The sequence below is a fragment of the Sinocyclocheilus rhinocerous genome, unplaced genomic scaffold, assembly GCF_001515625.1.
Source record: "Sinocyclocheilus rhinocerous isolate Xijiao unplaced genomic scaffold, SAMN03320098_v1.1 scaffold468, whole genome shotgun sequence".
Classification (NCBI taxonomy): Eukaryota; Metazoa; Chordata; class Actinopteri; order Cypriniformes; family Cyprinidae; genus Sinocyclocheilus; species Sinocyclocheilus rhinocerous.
In genome coordinates, this window is record NW_015635305.1 from 1187708 (window position 1) to 1209308 (window position 21601).

Consider the following 21601-nt stretch of genomic DNA (forward strand, 5'->3'; position numbering starts at 1 on the left):
AATGCTTGAAAGTCATTGAAAAGTGCTTGAATTTCTCTCTCAAAAGGTTGTACAAACCCTGAAATGAATAATGTAATGCATTCGATTATTTCTACCACAACAGGTTAGCGTTATCGCTTCTGGTTTCCTGAAGTATGTCAGCGCTGTTTATAACAGAGAATTCTGTGCAGAATTTGAATGATTCTCACTAGCTCTCGCAGCAACCTTATCATTGTGCGGCGAATTCAAACGCTTCTCACTGGATCTCGCAGCACTGTGCAGTAACAGCGTCGCGAAATCAACATTGGCTCCAATATGCATATTCTGCAAGGGGCATGTAAATTTATGAGCACAACTGTATATACTATTTTGAAATATTATTGCAATTTCTAATATTGGTTTCCAATTATAATATACTTTAAAATATAATTTTCATCAGCCATTACTCCAGTGCCACATGATCCTTCAGAAATCATTCTAATATGCTGATTTATTATCAGTGTTGAAACTGTTGTGCTGCTTAATATTTTTTGGAACCTGTAATACTTTTTTCTTTGATTCTTTGATGAATAAAAAGTTAAAAAGAACTGTTTCTCAAACGCAACAGAAATGGCAGCGCTTATGAATTGGACAACGCGGTTGTCGCGCCAGTGCGACCGCTCAGAAAAAAAAATGATCACATTTGGTTCGCAGTCTGGAGCCCTGTTAGGCCTACATACCCCTTGCAGAATATGCAAATATGCATATTCTGCAAGGGGCATGTAAATTTATGAGCACAACTGTATATACTATTTTGAAATATTATTGCAATTTCTAATATTGGTTTCCAATTATAATATACTTTAAAATATAATTTTCATCAGCCATTACTCCAGTGCCACATGATCCTTCAGAAATCATTCTAATATGCTGATTTATTATCAGTGTTGAAACTGTTGTGCTGCTTAATATTTTTTGGAACCTGTAATACTTTTTTCTTTGATTCTTTGATGAATAAAAAGTTAAAAAGAACAGCATTTTTTCAAAATAGGAGCATAAGAAGCATGATGAGCACACGAAACTTCTTTATAAAACACTAAAAATCTTACTGATCCCAAACTATATAAATATAAATTTATACGGCAACCACAGCTGTCAGTTTTTATGCTATTTGACTCATCCAACTGTCTGACTAAATTCTTGTCCTTGGCATTTTAAACAGTTCTAACGCATATTTTATTCACACGCTCACAATCTTGGAAGTCCTCCGGTCATAATTAAGAAACAACTGAGAACAAAACATTTGATCTGATGATTACAAGCTATTTTCAATCAAGGAACATTCTTCTACTGTGTGTTTTAACTAGACCACAGTGCCTGATTTGAGAGGCTCATATCCATATGTGGGAACATGGCACCAATCTCTTCACTAAAAACGAAAGAGCCAAAGCTTTCTTTTGCCTATGAGAAAAGTGCTAACTCAGACATAGTTAATGCCAGGGAAAAGATGGCAGTCTTTTTTCTCATTCATCCAAGCAGCAACTTAACCAACCACAAAGAGCTGGCCTGCCAATTCAGGACTCTGAGAATCAATTCAAAGCAAACACAGACTAAAAAACTTTGATCTTTATACTGACAGCAACTAGGCAGACTTATAAACTCAAATGTGTAATGTTTCGTTGTGGTTTTGATAGGACAGATGGAGAGTCTAATACAGTTAATCACTTTGACACAGTATATGTCTGTAAAAACAGTTGTGGAGGGAAAATGTTCATTCTGTGCAATCCTTTATTTCTTCACACCCCAGTTCTATAGACTCCCAGATTCTTGTGGCTTCTGGATCGCTAAATCTCTGGAAAAAATCCGTTAAATGAATTTATACAGCTAATATTACAACAGATCAGCTGATTTTAGCTTTCAAGATGAACAGCTATCTCTGTTGCACTGAATCCAAGGGAAGTGTATCGTTCTTAACCTTGTTTTCTCCCATACGCTCTCATTGACCACGTGGAGAACACTTTGCATGGGCCGGCTGGAGCAGTGCCACTGAGCTATTTTCCATGCTCCCCACAGACAGATGCTGGGCCAGGCTGTTAAAGGAAAAAAAAAATACAGCGGGACCAAAATTACAAGAAGACACATTCAACCGACAAGGCTTTTTGTGGTGAGCTGCATTCGGGCCCAGAAATTTTGCAATGAAATCATTAACATGAAAAGCACTTGATGAAAAATAAAGTTTCCATCATGTGTCTCTTTTTTGTGTTTGAAAGCTTCGGTCCATTGCTTTTTGAACCGTGTCCAACCCTTTTCTCTCCACTCCACTCCACACCAGACCTTCCACTGAAACCGTTCTCAGTGTTTGCACTCTTACAGATTCAGGAAACAAGAGTAATGCAGTAATGAGCAAACATAACCCTGAGGTACACTCATAAAACTCCCTTAAACTGATCTTTAACCAAAGGTTTGTGTGAGGAGAGGAAGGAAACAACTAATGCAAGGCTAGACCTCTAGAAAAATGGTCTGTGGTGTCTTCAGTAAAGATCTGATAGCACTCTGAAGCAGATTTGACTAGCATGAATTTCTAGGCTGACTGATGTTTGATGCTGAAGCCTAGTGGCTTTTTCTCGACAAGGATGCATTCAATTGATCAGAAAAACATTAACAACATTTATAATGTAACAAAAGATTTCTAATAAATGCTGTTCTTTTGAACTTTCCTGAAAAATTTTTATCACAGTTTCCACAAAAATATTAAGCCTGTTTTAACATTGATAATAATAAGAAATGTTTCTTGAGAAGCAAATCAGCATTTCAAACTGAAGCTTGTAAATTCAGCTTTGTCGTCTCAGGAAAAATTAGAAAACTGTTATTTTAAATTGTAATAATATTTCTGTTTTACTGTTATATAACTGTTTTATTGTATGTTTAATCAAATAAATGTGGCCTTGGTGAGAATTAAAGAAATAAAAAACATAAAATAAATTGTACCAACCCCAAACTTTTGAATGCTAGTACACGTTAGTCACTAACCATGCTGGTGTTTTAGCAGGGAATATATTCCCATATTAGATATATTCTAAAATAACTGCTTGCGCAAATTATGTGCAGAGTAGTTTGTTTTGTTTATACATCTTTACATCAGTTGTCCTTCCTACAGCGTAAATTTAATAAATATGTTGTCTGAGCAAGTTAGTAGCATTTCTATCACCATACAGGACATAAACATAAACTAAATAAACTAAATATTGTAGAAACTTAATTTGCTGTAAAGTTGCTTTGCAACGATTTGTATCGTGAAAAGCGCTATACAAATAAACTTGAATTGAAAACTTGAATAAACACGCAAGGACAAAAAATTTCCTGCTAAATTCAACCCGAATGTTAAAAATATCAATCATGAATCACTGTAGCTTTACTGAGGTTGGGGTTACAATAATAATGATTTCTTATGTACTCTCTCAATAAAGACATAGTCTATTTTAACTGACAAAATCTACAGTTCACCCAAAAATGTTGTCATCATTTATTCACCCTCATGTCGTTCCAAACCTGTATGAATTTCCTTCTTTTGTGGAACATAAAAGAAGATATTTTGAAGAGTGTTGGTAACCAACAGATTTAGTGTCCACGGACTTCCACTGGACAAAAATATGTTCTTTTACATTTCCCTGAAGAAGGAAAGGCTTATGGGTTTGGAACAACATGAATAAGTAAATGATGACAGAATTTTATTTTTTGGGCAAACTATCCCTTAATGTCTAAAAATGAATTCTTCTGGAATATTACTTGAATTGAAGATCTTGCCTCGCCACCCAGTATTGTCACAAATCTTACAAAGACACACTTATCTCAGAGATTTGCTCTCTGACACTAAGTTTTAAACTTAAAGCCTGTCTGCAAGGATAGAGTTCAGTTTAAAAAAAAAACATGACTTGAAATTATTAGCCCAAACGTAAGCTATTCTGTCCACATACAGGCAGACCAGCTTACATTATTCTTTCCTGCCAGTTTTTCCTCAGTAATTAGCAGTAAAGTTATCCTGATCTCAAATCATCCCAGACAGATATATTAGCATAACAAAAAACTACAAATAAAGAACCACAAGCATTCATTTGTTTTGCAGGTCTTACACAGGGTAAGCAGCTTATACTAACAGGAAACAGACTAAGCTCCCATATCAGAATAACAAGAAGAAATATAGCCGTTGTTTCCCGAGACGTCTTGACATCAACAGCTTTTCTTTAGCTTGAGAAAATGATATGTCTGTGTCTGTGAAGACAACTTCAGTTCTTGGTCAAAACCACGTGCCACGTCCCTGTCTGTATCCTGCCGTCCATCCGTACGGGAATCAGTTGTCCCAAAGCAGATTCTGTGTGAACACTGCAAAACTTCCTATCATTTTTCTGTCACACAATACAACTCCTAATTATAGAGCTCAAGTTACAGCGATGGATTCAACTCTTACAGACCACAACATTCACAGAACAAAAGGAAGCAGTCTTCATCTTGGGTATATATAGGACTGTATAGGATATGTGACTTCTACTCTAGAAATCTGAAGAATATACTAATGGCACTTGATGCTTTATTAGACATGTAGTAGCCAAATGGATAAATGTGTGTACTATATTAGTTTAACCAGTTAAAATATTTACGCCAGATGTTCTGGTTTCAATTTTCTTCAAATCCCTAAAATTTGGTCACAGAGCTTTAAAGGGATAGTTCACCCAAAATTGAAAATTCTTTCATCATTTACTTACCATACTTTGCTCCAAAGCTATATGACTTTCTTTCTTCTGTGAATACAAAAGAAGATATTTAGAGAAATAGTCTTAGTGTTATTTTTTTTCAATGGAAGTTAAGGGTCACCAAAACAAGTTTGGTTACCAAACATTCATCAAAATATCTCCTTTTATGTTCCACAGAAGAAAGAAAGTCATACAGGTTTGAAACGACATCAGGGTGAGTAAATGATGCCTAAATCTTATTTTTGGGTGAATTATCCCTTTAAAAAATCTGGATTCCACCATACAGTTGTTTGGGTGAATGGTCAATGGTGCCAGTGGCTGATTTTCAGGATAACCAAAGCTGTACAAGATTCAATCAGGGTTGTACAGAAAATATAATTTAGCTGTAATGTTATTATACTCTCATTCTGAATCAAAAAGGCTTGCAAACTGAATTAGAAGTCTGGAAATAACAACAAGCAGCTAAAATAGTTCTTTTTAGAGAGCCAGAGAGTATTTTAAAATGAAGAAAAATGTTCCAAAAACATTCCAACATGTTTTTTAAACTTACTGGTGACATGGGACACAGTAGAACTGGTAATGTCACACATTTTTCCAAGGTTCTGTTTGCCAAGAAAGGAAAAGGCAAAAAAAGGCATGGCACTGCAGCATGGTGAACTTCAGAGTGCAGGTCCATCCTTTGTTTTGGTTGGATGCAGACATTTGGAGGTCTCAGTGAAAGCTGAGCGTGTCAGCCGGTCCAGATGGAGGCCAAACACGGACAGACACGAGACTGTCCACACCACTGACATATGCAGCCGTCTGTCAGAGCTGTCAACATGAGGAAACAAACAAGGAAAGACCCGCTGGCCCCGATCCAAGTACCATACACTGGGGCAGAAAACAGTCAACCGTGGGACACATGCTGACATGATGTACATGGACACGGGAACACTAACACACAGGAGACTCTGTTCTTGCTGACCAGTTGTGAATCTCCCTGATACTTAAACAAGAAACTGCCACCTACTGTAGTCAGATGAGGAGCTGTTCAAAAAAGGGTTTTGTATACTATACATTCATCCCACTGATTGAACTTGTACAATGTAGATGTTTACTCATTTCACTCACTTTTCTAAACTTCCTAGAATAAAAAAAAATGTCTGACGTTACTTCCTCTGTTTGCAGAACAATGACATCATTACTAAGTGTGCCTAATAATTTGGAAAATTTTGATGGCTAGAACTAGATTCCCAAACTTTTTATTTTTTTGTCAGCTGAACCCCTTTGACCCACAACATTTTCTTGAAGTATGACCTGAAGTCAGATTTTCTGAAACTTGATGTCAACTTTTTGAAAACTAAAACCTTGACATCCTCGACAGATGTGATCTCGATATGGCAATGTACAATGCTGTCACCATCACCATGTCTTTCACACACGTTCAGTCACAAACAGGCTACCTCATCTGTGGTTAATTACCACCAACATTTATGCACTTTGTAGAAACATTGCTTCAGTGCACAGTGACTGCACACTTTTTCACATATAAAACTGATTCAATGACAGGAAAAACTGAATAAATCAACAGAATGTCTTATAAATCAGAAATTCAGAAAAAGCTCTATGCTTACTTATTTATGAACCAAACCAACTGTTAAAGGGATAGTTCACCCAAAAATGAAAATTCTGTCATTAATTACTCACCCTCATGTTGTTCCAAACAAGTCAGACCCTTCATTCATCTTCGGGACACAAATTAAGATATTTTTGATGAAATCCGAGAGCTTTCTGTCACTGCATAGACAGCGACGCAACTACAACGTTCAAGACCCAGAAAGGTAGTAAGGACATTGTTAAAATTGTCCATGTGACATCAGTGGTTCAAACTTAATGTTATGAAGCTACGAGAAAACGTTTTGTGCACAAAGAAAACTCAGGGTTTCTATAGATATGAACAAGTGAAATTTAAGACTTAAGACCTTTTTAATACCAACTTATATGAAATTTAAGACCTAAACCTGTAATGGAAATACACATTATATTACATAGCCTACATATATGTAATATTTAATCGCTGTCATAAATGATATTTATTACTACGATATACAGTGAACTTTTCATATCAGCAGACAATATTCCAGCACAAAATATCCCCAAAAAACTACTACATCACCAAGATTTTTGGTGGTGTAAACAATCATTCTGAAACAATATTTTCATCAGTGTTCTATCCGCTTTTACATAAAAATCTGCATATTTTTATTTACCATTATAAAAGGCCTATTTGTTAAACTTTTTAAATGTATGCATCACCTTTCATGTCAAATTATTACAATTTATCAATAAATTGTAATAATGCTATCAGTCAGATTAAATTATTTACACTGCAAATTTACAACTGCAATAAATAATGTTATGAGATGAATGTTTTAAATACATTTATGAATACACAAATAAGAAATGTTGAGGGGAAAATGCATACTTTTCAACATATTAAGCTACCAGTAGGTGGCGGTAAGTCACGTAATGAGTGAGTCATTGAGTCATTCATTCAACTGATTCGTTCAAAATGCTGAATCATTCAGTAACAAAACACCGCAGAGTGTTGCTTGGAGAATGCGCGACACTTCTGCTGTGATCCTTGTTTGGAACTATTTTCGTTGGTGAAACAGAACAAAACAGTAAATACTGTGTTTAAAATGTAAGTAACTTAACTACTTGACTAACTACATTACTTGTTTATTGAACTAAAATCAACGTAGCATTTGCAATCGTGAGAATATTCAGCAAAATAGCTCCCTTGGTATGTTACTGAACTATATCATGTTATAAATAAACTACACATTTTGAATTTTTACCTCCGTGTGTTTCTTCTGAGTTTCTTTATGTGTGCTGTTATCAGAGCCGATCCTCCCTATACGCAAAATACGCAAGCTGCGTAGGGCCCCCGAAACTCCAGGGGGCCCCCTTGCTCTCAAAGATTATATAATTTTAGTTTCGTTTTTGAATTTGGCCACCGGTCATGAAAACATGATAATTTCTTTTAATGCGGTGCGCTGTCGAATAATGTAATGTGAATGTCGTACAGTCTTGCTCGAGACTAAAAAAATAAGTTGAAAGAGTACCGAGCCGCAGAAGTAGGCCTGGGCGATAAAACGGTATCGATATTTATCGACGGTACACCTTCTTCGATAACAATATAAAAAAATGTTCGATATAGTGCACGATATAGGCACATGCTATGAGTAACGCAGACAGCACACACAAACACGACCACATGCTGAAAAAAAAAATATTTGTTGTTTGTCTCAATTAATTGGGTTAATTAAAAAATACAGTGGTTAAATAAAAAAATAATAATTCTATTGCTCTTTGTTTTAAAAAAGGTTATAAAAATGTCAATAATTATCGACACCGAACGATATGAAACATTATATCGTTGATAAATTTTTTAGCTATATCGCCCAGCCCTACACGGAAGAGACTGTGACCTGTTTCTCAAGCGCTTTCCGCGAGCGCGATCCAAGACAGAGTGAAACATGGACAAATGCGTTTAATTCGTTCATAACTAGAGATGCACCCAGTGATCGGAATCGGCCGGTTTTTCGCATGATCGGCCCGGCTCGGTGACCGGCCGGTCAGTCTCATATTTTCAAAGTCAATTATTTTCAGTCAAATCATTTTGTAAATATCTTTTTTTCTACCGCAGTATGCATCTATAAATTTCACATGTGTTCACATAAAGTTACTTTGTGTGTGCTGTCTAGGGATGGGCGATATGGGCTTAAAAATGTATCACGATAATTTCTGATATTTATTGCGATAACTATATCAATGACGATAATTTAGGGAATCCCGTTTCTTTAGAGAAAAGTATTATCTTTCCTATTTTTACCCAAAATAGGGTGTTGTGAGCATTACTGAGTACATAATGTAATGACTGTTTAATTCATACTGGAAGCCGGAGGGCGCCCTTGCGCAGAAACTCCACATATGCATAGTAGAAGTAATGTTCCAGGAAATCCCTAATATGGACAGAGGTATCCAGTGATCGCTGTAATTTTTGTCGCACTGTACAGCCCTATCTAAACCTGTTCCAGATTGTAGAAGGAGCTGCTCAATTTCACGTCCGCCTTCCTTCACGTCACTCCACACAGTGGAGACACAGAAATATGTCAACAACTAGACTTTATCGTTATTATCGTGGGAAGACGAATTCTTATTGTGTGGAGAATTTTTACTGGTATATCGCAAACGATAAGATATCGCCCATCCCTACTGCTGTCACATGGACTATTTAAACAATGTCCTTACTACATTTCTGGGCCTTGAATGTGTCAGTTGCGTTGCTGTCTGTGGAGGGTCAGAAAGCTCTCGGATTTCATCAAAAATATCTTAATTTGTGTTCTACAGATGAACAAAGGTCTTACGGGTTTGGAACAACATGAGCATAAGTAACTAATGACTTTAAATTAGAATTTAAATTTTTGGGTGAATTATCCCTTTAAAAGCCAGAATATGACATATAGCTCACGTCATTGTATGGTGACTGTAAACAAATCCAGACATCTTACCTGGCTCCTGTGACATCGACCCCAACCATCAACTGTCCGTTCAGTGACAGAAGCTCATCCCGCAGTTTGATATCTCCACAACGGGCCGCTGGGCTGTTCTTTTTCACTTCAGTCACCCAAATGCACCCGACATCCAAGACAGGGCCTTTATCGCCCTTCCTGCGCCTCCTCCTGACCCCTTTCTTCTTCCCCTCGGGGTCTCCAAAAATGGGAATATTTCCAAAGCTGAGCCCAAACTCCGGTCCATCTTCCTCAGACTTGTTCAGGTAGACTGCCCTCACCTCAGCATCGATTTCCTCTCTGAATTGGCTGCTACTGTACAGAGGACTCTCAACTTCAGCAAAGTTTAGCTGGATGTATTCCACAAGCTTGCGGATGGCAGCCTTGCAAACACTGCCTGTGCTCATCTGAGGCTCATTGCCCTCATCTCTGTCCTTTTCTCGTGCCCAGAGCCAGTTCTCCAGCAGATGTAGATGGCTCAGGGCATTTTCTTGGGTGATAGGCATCCTAGCTGTTGCTGCTGGGCCTGCCTGGGCCGCCCCTGCATGTTGAGTCAAGGCTCTCCAGTGGTGGCTGTAATAAGACGCATTAGAATGGCTTCACATTCCTCTCGAAATGACACGGTGACCTCACAGACTTCAGATCCAGAGCGCTGCCGTCCATCGATAATACACTTAGACCACAGAGCGCCATGATGTCATCCGCAGAAACAAAAGGAAAGCGCAGAGATTGAGGAAGTAGGGCACGTTTATGCTTTGAGGGGTAACAAGAGAACGTGTGCCATTAGCGGGTCATCTTGGTGTGTGCCAAATCTGATTTCCAACACCATTAAAGTGGAAAATAGTGGATCGTTGGGAGTCGAGATCTATCCTGACTCACAGGCGCCACAGACGTCCACCTAATCAGAAAGAAAATAAATAGAAATGACATTACAAAGCAAGTCAGCAAGCATGAACTCATGTTAAAGCGCTGCAGTCATGGCTCATTTGCTACTCAACCACAGTACGGACAGGAACAGAAATTGGCGTTAAGTATGACAACAAAGAAAGCTTCCTATATATACCAGCCGTTTTATTTGACTGACAGAATTCATGAACTGGAAAAGGTTCCAATAATAGTCTTATGGGCTTTTTACAGATGTGTCATTTGGCTGTTTATACAGACATTCAGTTGGGGCAAAATCAATGCGGTTGAGATTTTTCAATGCAAGGTGAGCAGATAGAAAGGAAAAGCAAACTTCCTTTCAGTTCTTATTCACCTTAACCTCGTGGAATGTAACCTGACAATAAACGTTGAAGCTGCCAGCCAGATGTTGTGATGGTGTAGCTCAAACTCTTGGACTTGCAGACCATATTTCTGGCATATTTAAGTACATGCTGTAGACAAAGACCACAAGCAAATTGCTACTCTGGGGTTTTGCTCAAAATAACACGATTTTGGCTTCTGTGAGCATCACACAATCTACTAGGGCTCCCATATGTGATCAAAATCTTTCAGCGAGATAATGGAGCATTTATGTGTAACAATATATCAACTTTACATTAACGTCCATTATGAGGAAAAAAATCTGTGAGAAGATCACTTAGCACAGCTATATAAACAATATAACCAACTGTCAGCTGAAGTCATATGGATCAGACTAGAAGAGTAAAAAGACAGCCAATACCAGAAGACAGAAGCCACCCACCACTTTCAAGAGTTTAACCTCAATAAGTCACATGTAATTTATAAATGGTAATTCTAAAACATTTCTATCATCAACTAGACATGCAATATGCAATCCTGTCAGTGAAAATATGAGTAACGAAAGCAAAATTGCAATATTGCATATGAAAACAGGAATTTTGTTTCTGTATTGTCTTTCCACAGGAATGTGACACACTTATTTGTCTGTTAAGAGATGTCCTTACATACACTACAACAGTTTCCTACAATTTACTAGATTACTTAAAAATAAAAAAATATCACACATTTATCAACATCTTCCTCCTACCTTTTCACATTTTATGAGATTTATTCCTTACTCCATTTAAGCACATAGAGGCTATGCCCCTCGCCGTGGTATGCTGTCACAGTGACACAGAAGGTCTGCAGACCCCAGACTTACCCTCTGAAAAAAAAAAATATCACACATTTATCAACATCTTCCTCCTACCTTTTCATTTTATGAGATTTATTCCTTACTCCATTTAAGCACATAGAGGCTATGCCCCTCGCCGTGGTATGCTGTCACAGTGACACAGAAGGTCTGCAGACCCCAGACTTACCCTCTGAAAAGACCCACGTGTAATAGGATTAGTCTCACCCCTCCCTTGTGCCACTTACAAACACAATGACCTCCCATTTTCTCTTTGGTTGAGTCGCTGAATGGCCAGTTCAAGTGTTTATATTTCTGCCATCATGTCATTCATGATTATTGATGTTTTTGTTCCTCACATAAGAACAACTTCTTTAACAAAGCAAATGCAGATATATAAAACACTGGCACGCATTAAATAAGATGTTTGCTCCAGTCTTCAGTGTCACATTATTCATCAGAAATCATTCTAATATGCCGATTTTGGTGCTGAATTTGGGGGGGAAATGTTTATTTAAAATTAATGTTAATCATCAGGAGCTACTTCCCCCAGTCCAGTGACAGAAAAGTGTCTGCAAACATTCTTAAGCCATTGACACTGAGAAGAGCTTCTGCCAACGACAACATCCCCATGAACAGCCTCATGATAAAGAAAGAAAGCTGTTGTGTTCTCCATTGAACTTACCCATATTAAAGACCCATAAAGAGGGATTAAAGCTAAAGAGGACACTTTTTCTTTGATATTCATTACATAGGCATTATGTACTTGGCTTTATCCACTGCAGAGACACAATAATAAAAGCACTGCATTTGATAGTGTGACAAGGAAACCATGTGTCACTAGTAAAAACGAAAAATGCGATCAGTACTGGATTATTATTGCTGTAAAACCATAATTTCCACAAGGTTAGAATAAAACACCCTTTCATATTAAAACATGTTTCATATTAACACAAAATATGATGATCAGGCCTGTCAGGCATAGGTTTTAAAAAAGAACAATAAAAAAAGATTAAAGATGTCTTATATGGCTAATAATGACCATTAAAGTCTGCGCTTGGGTCTCTTAGATTAATTAAAACAGTAATTTTGTTTCGATTATACTAGAACAAAACACTTCTCCAGCTTAGCCAAACAATGACATAATGGAAGCTAAACTGCCCGAGTTCAGAGCTCTGTAAATACATTCATAATAAAAAGAAAGAAATGAGAGAATATTTCAAAGAGAAACATTCCAACTCCAGAGTCCAACAGAATTTTTCACTCTGTGAGGGTGGTCTTTCAACTCCTCTTTGTTTTATCCATTAGGATCACATTACTGAGCTCTCTCGTCATTTAATAGAAGTGTTTATCATGGACGTGGATGTGTTCATCCTGAAACTTTCCTTTATTTAATTTGCATACGCACACTAGACATACAAATCAAACAAGCTCACGCCATGAAGTGATTCCTGAAAAAAAGAGGAATATCTCAAGAAATGAACGCTGCGGTCGGAGAACACTGACTGACAAATAATAAAGTTGGATGCCAATTGTGGAAACATGAATTAACTTGAGTTTTCTAAAGAAGCGCCGTACTGCCACTAATCACAGAGGTCTTGCTGAGAGCAGCCGTAAACGGGTTCACTCCAGCATGAGGTTCTGCCCTCAAGCCCACGACAGTGCTTTATAATCTACAGCCATCGATTATGTGGTGGACTTCATCTCTTCTTTGATCTGATAAATGGGATTCTTTATAACTTAAGTGATGGGTATCACTATTGACAAAAATATTTGAGTTGCCAAAATAAATAGATCTTACTCAACAACATCTATTCATGGGACTGAGCTATTTGAAATGCTAAAAAGTATGTTTTTTTTAGTTAATGAGGCACTAGAAGTACAGGATACAGTGTGGTTGTGTGATTGTACCCTAGTTCACACACGCTACTGTCAGATCGCCAACAAAGACTGGTTAATAGAGCAACAAATTGTAGCTTTAAAGTGTCTACAAGAAACTGGGTCAGTAACTGGTGACCGATAAATAGATAAATCCTTATTTGAGAAGACGTAGCACATTGAAAGGGAAGCAGGTTGAGTCTAGAAGAAATCTGCCCAGTGCGGTTTGTTAATAATGCAAATGCAGATGGACAACATTAAGGGCAATCTAATCTACTCAGGTTATGGAGCTCTAATCCTGGACAGCGGGTGGAGGGGTTACCCACAACTGACCAAAATGTAGGGGGGAGGGCTGCAGGTGAAGAGGAGGAGTATCCAGTGGGGGGGAAAAAATGGTGTAGGATTTACTTTTACAATTGTCACTCAGAAATTGCTGGTAAATTACATAAATAATTACAAAGAAATGGCAAGCAACACACAAAATTAAAGGGGTCATATGCCGTTGCTAAAAAGAACATTATTTTGTGTATTTGGTGTAATGAAATGTGTTTATGTGGTTTAAGGTTCAAAAAACACATTATTTTCTACATACCATACATTATTGTTTCTCCTCTATGCCCCAACTTTCTGAAACGCGTCGATTTTTACAAAGCTCATCGAGACTTTAGTCTTTGCAACTTCAGGGATCTTATCTATGCACAATCAGCTTGTAACACTCCAAAGAGAAAGGAAAACTTGAAATCGCATCATATGACCCCTTTAAAGCCCATCCCTGTTTGCAGACACAACATGTGTTTTATCAGTCTCATTAAATTAGGTACCATTACAATTATGTACTTGGGTTTGTCGCACCGTAAACACTTCAGTAAACTCGCCACATTTGTGTGACCTTTCTCTAAGGTCTTTAGTAAAGTCAGCCTGGAATTCAGTAAGCTTAAAAGTACATTTGATTTATGTTTAGCAGAAAAAAAATCCAAAACAACAACAGGGCAAACAGAAGATTTGAACAGGGCTAATGTCACTGTCTGATGAGTGTTGGAAGTATTTGTTTACCAACCTTTATTTCCCTTTCCTATCCAACACCTCCCTCCTTCCTCCAGGCCATATGGCCACAGATTACTGAACCCCCATTTTAACTCATCCTAAAGCCTTGTGGCTACAATCATACTGTTTGACTGAGAAAAGAAATGGATGCTAATATCCATTTTAAAAACTATCGGTTGATTAATCAGTATCGGCCAGTGTGGTCCAACCTAGCTATCGGTATCAGTCGACCTCTAGATGCTATTTGTGACCTTGGACCACAAAACCTGAATAAATAAGCTTTCCATTGATGTACGGTTTGTTAGGATAGAACAATATTTGGCTGAGATACAACTATTTGAAAATCTGGAATCTAAGGGTGCAAAAAAAAAAAAAAAAAAAAAATTGAGAAAATCGTCTTTAAAGTTGTCCTAAATAAATCCTTAGCAATGCATATTACTAATCAAAAATTACGTTTTGATATATTTACGGTAGGAAATTTACAAAATATCTTCATGGAACATGATCTTTACTTAATATCCTAATGATTTTTGGCATAAAAGAAAAATCGATCATTTTGACCCATACTATGTATTGTTGGCTATTGCTACAAATATACCCGTGCGACTTTTTGTGGTCCAGGGTCACATTTAATTTCACATACTAACATTAAATAACTTAATAATAATATGATTTTTAACATAAGTATTATGGTTTCCATTCAAATATTCAGCTGCACAACTGATTTCAACATTGATAATAATAATAATAATAATAATAATATTTCTTATTATAGCACCAAATCAGCATATTAGAATGGTTTCTGAAGGATCATGTGACACTGAAGTAAAGGCTGCTGAAAATTCAGCTTTGCCAACACAGGAATAAATTACATTTTAAAATATATTAAAATAGAAAAATTATGTATTTTAAAATTATATTTTAAAATATTTTACAGTACTTAAAAAAAAACAAAAAAAACTAACGTTTAGATAAAAATTCAGTAAAAGACCTATTCATTCTCTGTTAAGTATGGTATAATGATTGCTTTAAATATCAAGAATGACTTTGAATTGTTTTTGGATTAAAGTCCTCTTTCATAATCAAACTAAACAGGACTATCAATTAAAACAAGTAAGGGGTTATAAGAATAAACACTAACCCACTCTAACTGGTAGCCCACTATTTGCCTTTTTAATGACTAATAAAACACTAATAGAATACAGCTGCATCAGAATAATGTTATGCATCAGGCACCATGTGCTGTGCTACTGTCTGTGTTCATTGGTTTTACTCGTATTTTAACATAAGGTAGCAGTATCTGGAGTCATCCAGTCTGGAACCTTCCACACACCTGCCAGCTCATTCAGTCCTGTCAGCGAACATATGAAGAACGCCTGTCTGACTCTCAGCTACAAAACAGAGTAAGAAATGTTCTTCACATCTCACGAGTCAACAAGGACTTTGTGGTTTACAGCCCAAAATAGCAATTCAGTCTCACTAACACAAACATCTTTGGATTTTTCCAGAAAGTCTTGACAGGTGTTTTCAAAACGTGCCTTTGTCAGTCGTTCAGAAGGGTACGCTTACAGTAACCAAGCCGTTCAAGGAAAGAGTTTGACTTCAAGATCATAATATCCTACTGAAATGCTTTGATAACTGCTTTTTTACCTAAACATACAGAAACATTTATCTGCTTGCCAACATACTATTTTTAGTTGCTTAAAAAAAGCCAAAACTGCATAACAGAGCCATATTTGTAGTCTAGCTGAGCATATGGTTGTCAGTTATTAGTGAGGTCACCTCTAGGGAAGGATTCTCCAAACAAACGCCCAACAAAGTTAAACAGATTTTGGCATTTAAAGGCTTGACTTTAAGCATTAACACAAACAAACTTGCCACTTAAAGTATTCAAATGTTGTGAAACACTTACGGTGCAAAAGAAGTGAAAGAACTAAAACAGGAGGGGGCACTTCCCAGCCGAATGTGAGAGAAGGCCGTGGGGGGTGGGCACAGATGTCAGAGGTGAGCCACTGTAGGAGTGAGACCCCCTCATTCAGATTCATTCATGCACTCTCCGTTCTCATTGAGGACAATGAAATGCACTTACAGGGGGCTCTAATATGTAAATGAAACCCTAGACAGGGTACAATTCATCAAGTACCCATACTTGCCATAAAGACCAATATAGTGATGGCCATTCACAAATGAATGGGTGTTTTCAATGTGATTTACAATGATGCCAATACGAACTGAAATAGGGCAGTAATGAATGGAAGGATTTTCAATGGAAGCTCTAAATCTGATTATTTTTGAGCCCTTTATTGGTAATACATCTGGTTTTAAGAGTTTTTTTTTTTATGTTGTTTTTAGTCTTTGATCAGTTCTAAAAAATAAAAAAAAACATATATGACTGGATAGTGGTAGTGTTACATTTACATTTACATTTAGTCATTTTGCCGACGCTTTTATCCAAAGCGACTTACAATTGGGGAATACATAAAGCGATTCTTCTTAAAGAGGCAAACAGACACAGGAAGTGCTTGAAATACCAAGTTTTAGGCATTGTTCAAATAAGTACAAGCTAGAAAAGGGAAGGAATAAATAAAGAGAAAGAAAAAGTTTTTTTGTTTTTTAGTTTTTTTTTTTATGATGTCAAGTAGTGTTTAAAGAGATGAGTTTTCAGCTGTCGCTTGAAAATTGTCAGGGATTCAGCATTCCGGATAGGGGTGGGAAGATCATTCCACCAGCCAGGAACGGTGAACGAGAATGTTCTGGAAAGTGATTTTGAGCCTCTCTGTGATGGTACCACGAGGCGTCGCTCACTAGCGGATCTCAGACTTCTGGAGGGGATGTAGATTCGTAGTAGTGAGTGGAAGTAGGCGGGTGCTGAGCCTGTGGCTGTTCTATATGCAAGCATCAATGTCTTGAACTTGATGCGAGCCTCAACCGGTAGCCAGTGCAAGGAGATAAAGAGAGGTATAACATGGGCTCTTTTGGGCTCGTTAAAGACCAGTCGTGCCGCTGCATTCTGAATCATTGTAGAGGTTTGATTGTGCTTGATGGAAGTCCAGCCAGAAGAACATTGCAGTAGTCCAGCCTAGAGATGACAAGGGCCTGGACAAGAAGGGTACATACATGGGTAATTAAAGGGTAATGGAAGGAGAGAGACAGGTCTGTAGCTATCTGTAAGTGAAGTGTTTAATGTAGGTTTTTTGAGCAGTGGGGTTACCCGAGCCTGCTTGAATAAAGTGGGGAAAGTGCCTGTGAGGAGAGATGTGTTGATGATATGTGTGAGTGGTGGTAAAAGTGTAGGAGAGATTGCTTGGAGAAGGTGTGAGGGGATTGGGTCCAGAGGGCATGTTGTAGGATGGCTGGAGAGGAGAAGTTTTGATACTTCTGCCTCAGTGAGGGGACAGAAGGAGAAGATGGGAGTTTTAGTAGTGGGTGTGGTTGGTTTGAAGTCCTGTGTGTGGGGGGCTGAGAATTGACTACTGATTGTACTAGTTTTGTCTGTGAAGAATGTGGCAAAATCCTCAGCTGTTATAGAAGTGGTGGGAGGTGGTGGAGGGGGACAGAGGAGAGAATTGAAAGTTTTGAAGAGTTGAAGAATTGAAAGTGGTGTTAGGTTTATGTTTTTCACTTAGGATAAAACATTCAAACACCCAAAAAAAGAAAAGGCAATTCACTTACTTGTAGGGCTGCACGATTATGACAAAAATCATAATTGTCGATTATTCCCTTGAAATTGTAATTGTGATTATTAATTACGATTATTACAATTTACATTGAATGATGTTGCCATATTGCATGCTGCATGCCGTACTTTTATATGAAAATAAACAAGCTGAAAACACTCTAACTGAAAAACGTTGTGCTTTTCTATAGTATTAAGCCTCAAATGTCAACTAAACATCGGAATAGTTTCTTCTTTAAATTATAAAAAAGTTAAAATATGAATGGTATAATAATGTTATACTAAAACTAAAATTTAAATAATGGGAAAAACCCTTAAGATAACATGTAGAAAGAAAAAAACACATCTTACGCACACAGAATAACATAAGTGGACTTTGAACGATTAATTGCCGCTTTGAACGGTTACGTAATTGTGGCATCCATAATTGTAATCGCGATTAGAAATTCGATTAATTGTGCAGCCCTACTTACTTGCCATAAGGTAACACTGGAAACCAGGGGCGTTTCTAGCCTTTCATACTGGGGTACAAACAGCCCAATTAAACAATGTGTCCCCATATTTTGAAACTCTAATGTAATACTAAACGATACAAGTAGATGCGAATTAAGTTGTTAACAATGGGTTGTAGGTTAACCACTACAAATGATTCAGTGCATTAGTGAACTGTCCAAATGAATCAAACTGAATCACAATCACTTTCAGACCTTTCTGCACACTTGTTTGGATCGGTAGTGATCTGGCATCGCTGAAGTTCTGAATCTGATCCTAAAAAAACTCATGGAAAACACACAACATGATTGTTGAAATGCCAAGAATTTACAGTGTAAATAAGTTAACCACAACACATCACAGCATTTGAATGCTATACATTTACTACCAAACGAGCTCTGTTAGGTCTGTAAAAACTCTGTAATGGTCTTTTCACAAGTCAAGAGCTGAATGAAGTCTAGACCAGACAAAGTAGGAGTCATCTCCATTCTTTTCAGAGGGGTTAGGGAAGCAAGACAGGTATTAGTGGGTGCACAAGATGTGACATAATAAGTCAAGATAAACCTTTCAGATCTGGCCAGGTTTACATTAACCCATCTGACACTGTCTGGCAAAAATGGCTAACTATTTTATGTGTTCTGGGATTTTGCCTGGTTATTATAATGTTAAACTTGACAATAAACATTGAATAACAAATGAGACTAAGGTTATTAGTGCATAGGAACTAAGATGGACGTGTATAACACAAATACACACATACACACAAAACTAAATTGTGTACTTTTACTCACAAGTACTCTGCCTGATATCTGTACATGGGTCAAAGACGAAAAAGGGTTTAAGCATAAAAACAATAAGTGTAATACTGCTTTAAATTGTTGTTGTTTTTCCCCCCAAAAAATAAAAAAAATTCTGTTAAATTTAATTGCAATTTTGTTTTTGTTTTTCTGAGCAAAAAATAAATATCATACATTTTTCCCTGATTTACAGAAGAGACCCACTAAAATGTCATTCAGTGTAACAAACTTGTCAGGCATATTTACAACAAAAATCAATTTATGACATATTAAAAGACTAATTACTTTCACCCCAAATACTAATTAGTTGTAATTTTAAATTTTTTAAATTTGCCACTATCCTAGGTTTTGCCCATTTGTCAGTTAGAATTTTTTACTCATTTAAAACACAATAAAATTTAATATGCTTCCTTATTCTTTTATATATTTTAATATGTACAAGTCATAATAAGCATGTTGTTTGAATTTTTACATAAATATTGTGTTACACTGAATGACAACGTAACATTATTTCAACCAAATTTTGACATTTTATTCTCCAAAAACTTATTTGAAACCTTAAAAGTAGACACTTTACTTACATTTAATGTGCTTTCTATGGACATATAATCACTTTTGTAAATTTCTTTTGATGCGGACATCTTAATGTCTTTGACCCACATATAGCCGCTCATTTGTTCAGTCTGCAACTACATTCAAAATTACATTAGACTCAAGCAAAGTCATGCACTTGAGATGACCCAAAGAAAACAACTAGCTTCCTAAGTTCCAACTGCAGTTGTGCTGAGTGAGGTTTGCTAAAAGTGGCACTACCATGCTTGGTTGATGGGAACTAATCAATTAAACATAAATTAAACAGGACATAAAATGAGAAACAGTTCTCCTGTAAGACTGACAGGGAGAGAGAGAAAAAGAGAACAACATGCACTTGCACAAGGGTGAAATAAAAGTATGGTTTAGTAGATGTTCAAACTAGAAATTCATAAAAATACAGAAAAAAAATGACTTTAGCGATGCCAACACTGCTTTAAGTGTTCAAACTCTGTGCGCATCCTTGGAAATGTTAATAGTCTGCTATAGTTTCTTATGCACATCCATTTTTATAAGAGAAAAAAATATTTCAATTTCATACAAGCAGAGATCCATTCAAATGTGTCTCCATTCATCTCTGAACTTTGACCATCATTCGTTAAACAGATAGCCACACAGGCAAAATTTATGTAAACCACCTAATGTCAACCATACAAAGACAAATATTTGGAATGCTCTACATCACATCCAGAAGCTGCAATCTTTTCTATGAGATGGGCTGTCCTTCCTTACTCTTTGTTTAACAGTGCAGCATGAGATGTACAGATGTAATCCTCCAGAAGAGAATTTGATCTAGAGGGGGTGGGTTGGTTCAGTCCTGTGGTCTCCCCACTGGATGTGCCATGCATTGCTGTTGGGAGGTGTGCCAGATGCTGTGCAGCTTAACCCAAAAACAACAACTGTACCACAACCCACTGACACTCCCCTGCTTCCAGTCTCCCCATTCTCTCTGAGACGCACCATTACGGGTTTTTTTTTAGACTATACACACTGCTGTTCACTTTTTCCAGGACCACCACTCTGCTTTAGTGCACTAGGCTGCTGCTGAGGGTTCATGCGTGATAAGATATTTAATGTATGAAGCATTAAGAAGAAAAAATGTGGTCTTTTCATGATAGATAGCTACCATAGTGACTATGGAGAAACCAAGCAGGTCAGCAGCATTCTAATGCATTGTGGACTTTACAGGGCACAAAATAATTACTGTCATATGAATTTGAAACTATGCAAATAAAAAAGGATCACATGATAGCCGATAACCTTTAAGATGGATGATGAATAAATGCCTCCAAATTTACAATGTCAGACTGGCACTAATAGTTAAGGCTTCTGGCTTGGATATTTTTCAATTTTCATATAAACATAACTGGGAATTTGAGAATATGACATGAAAATATGAGTCAATATGGATCTTATTCAGAAGTTTGACCATCATGGTCAGCTTACGTCTTGTTTCTTACCTTATATGGTACCTCTGAAAGTGCATGTTGCATTTAATGTACACAATAAGAAACAGGTCATTGTGTACATTAGATCACTGGATATTTTTGCTTTTCCCAGAGGTATGAGAACAATGGTACAATGGTAATGTGAGGTCTAAACACTGACTGCCATGACTGACAACAGTGTGTAATTCTCCCACCTCAGCAGAAACAGACACAAAGGGAGGAGACTTACTCACACAAGTGAACGCTTCAAACGGAGCATATAACTGTCAGCCAAACGGTAACATGCACAAATGGATGTACAGAGATGCATTAAAACACAGCTAATGCAGGCACAGA

General features: G+C 37.1%; 1 protein-coding gene across 1 annotated transcript in view; it reads right to left on the minus strand.

Annotated features, from left to right (window-relative positions):
- Positions 1-21601, minus strand: part of pdzd2 (PDZ domain containing 2) — a 76686-nt gene that overhangs the window by 50644 nt on the left and 4441 nt on the right. The window contains exon 2 of the mRNA XM_016561100.1: positions 9263-10160. Within this exon, the coding sequence (XP_016416586.1) occupies positions 9263-9768 (506 nt within the window). The 5' untranslated portion in view covers positions 9769-10160. The remainder of the gene's footprint in view (positions 1-9262; positions 10161-21601) is intronic.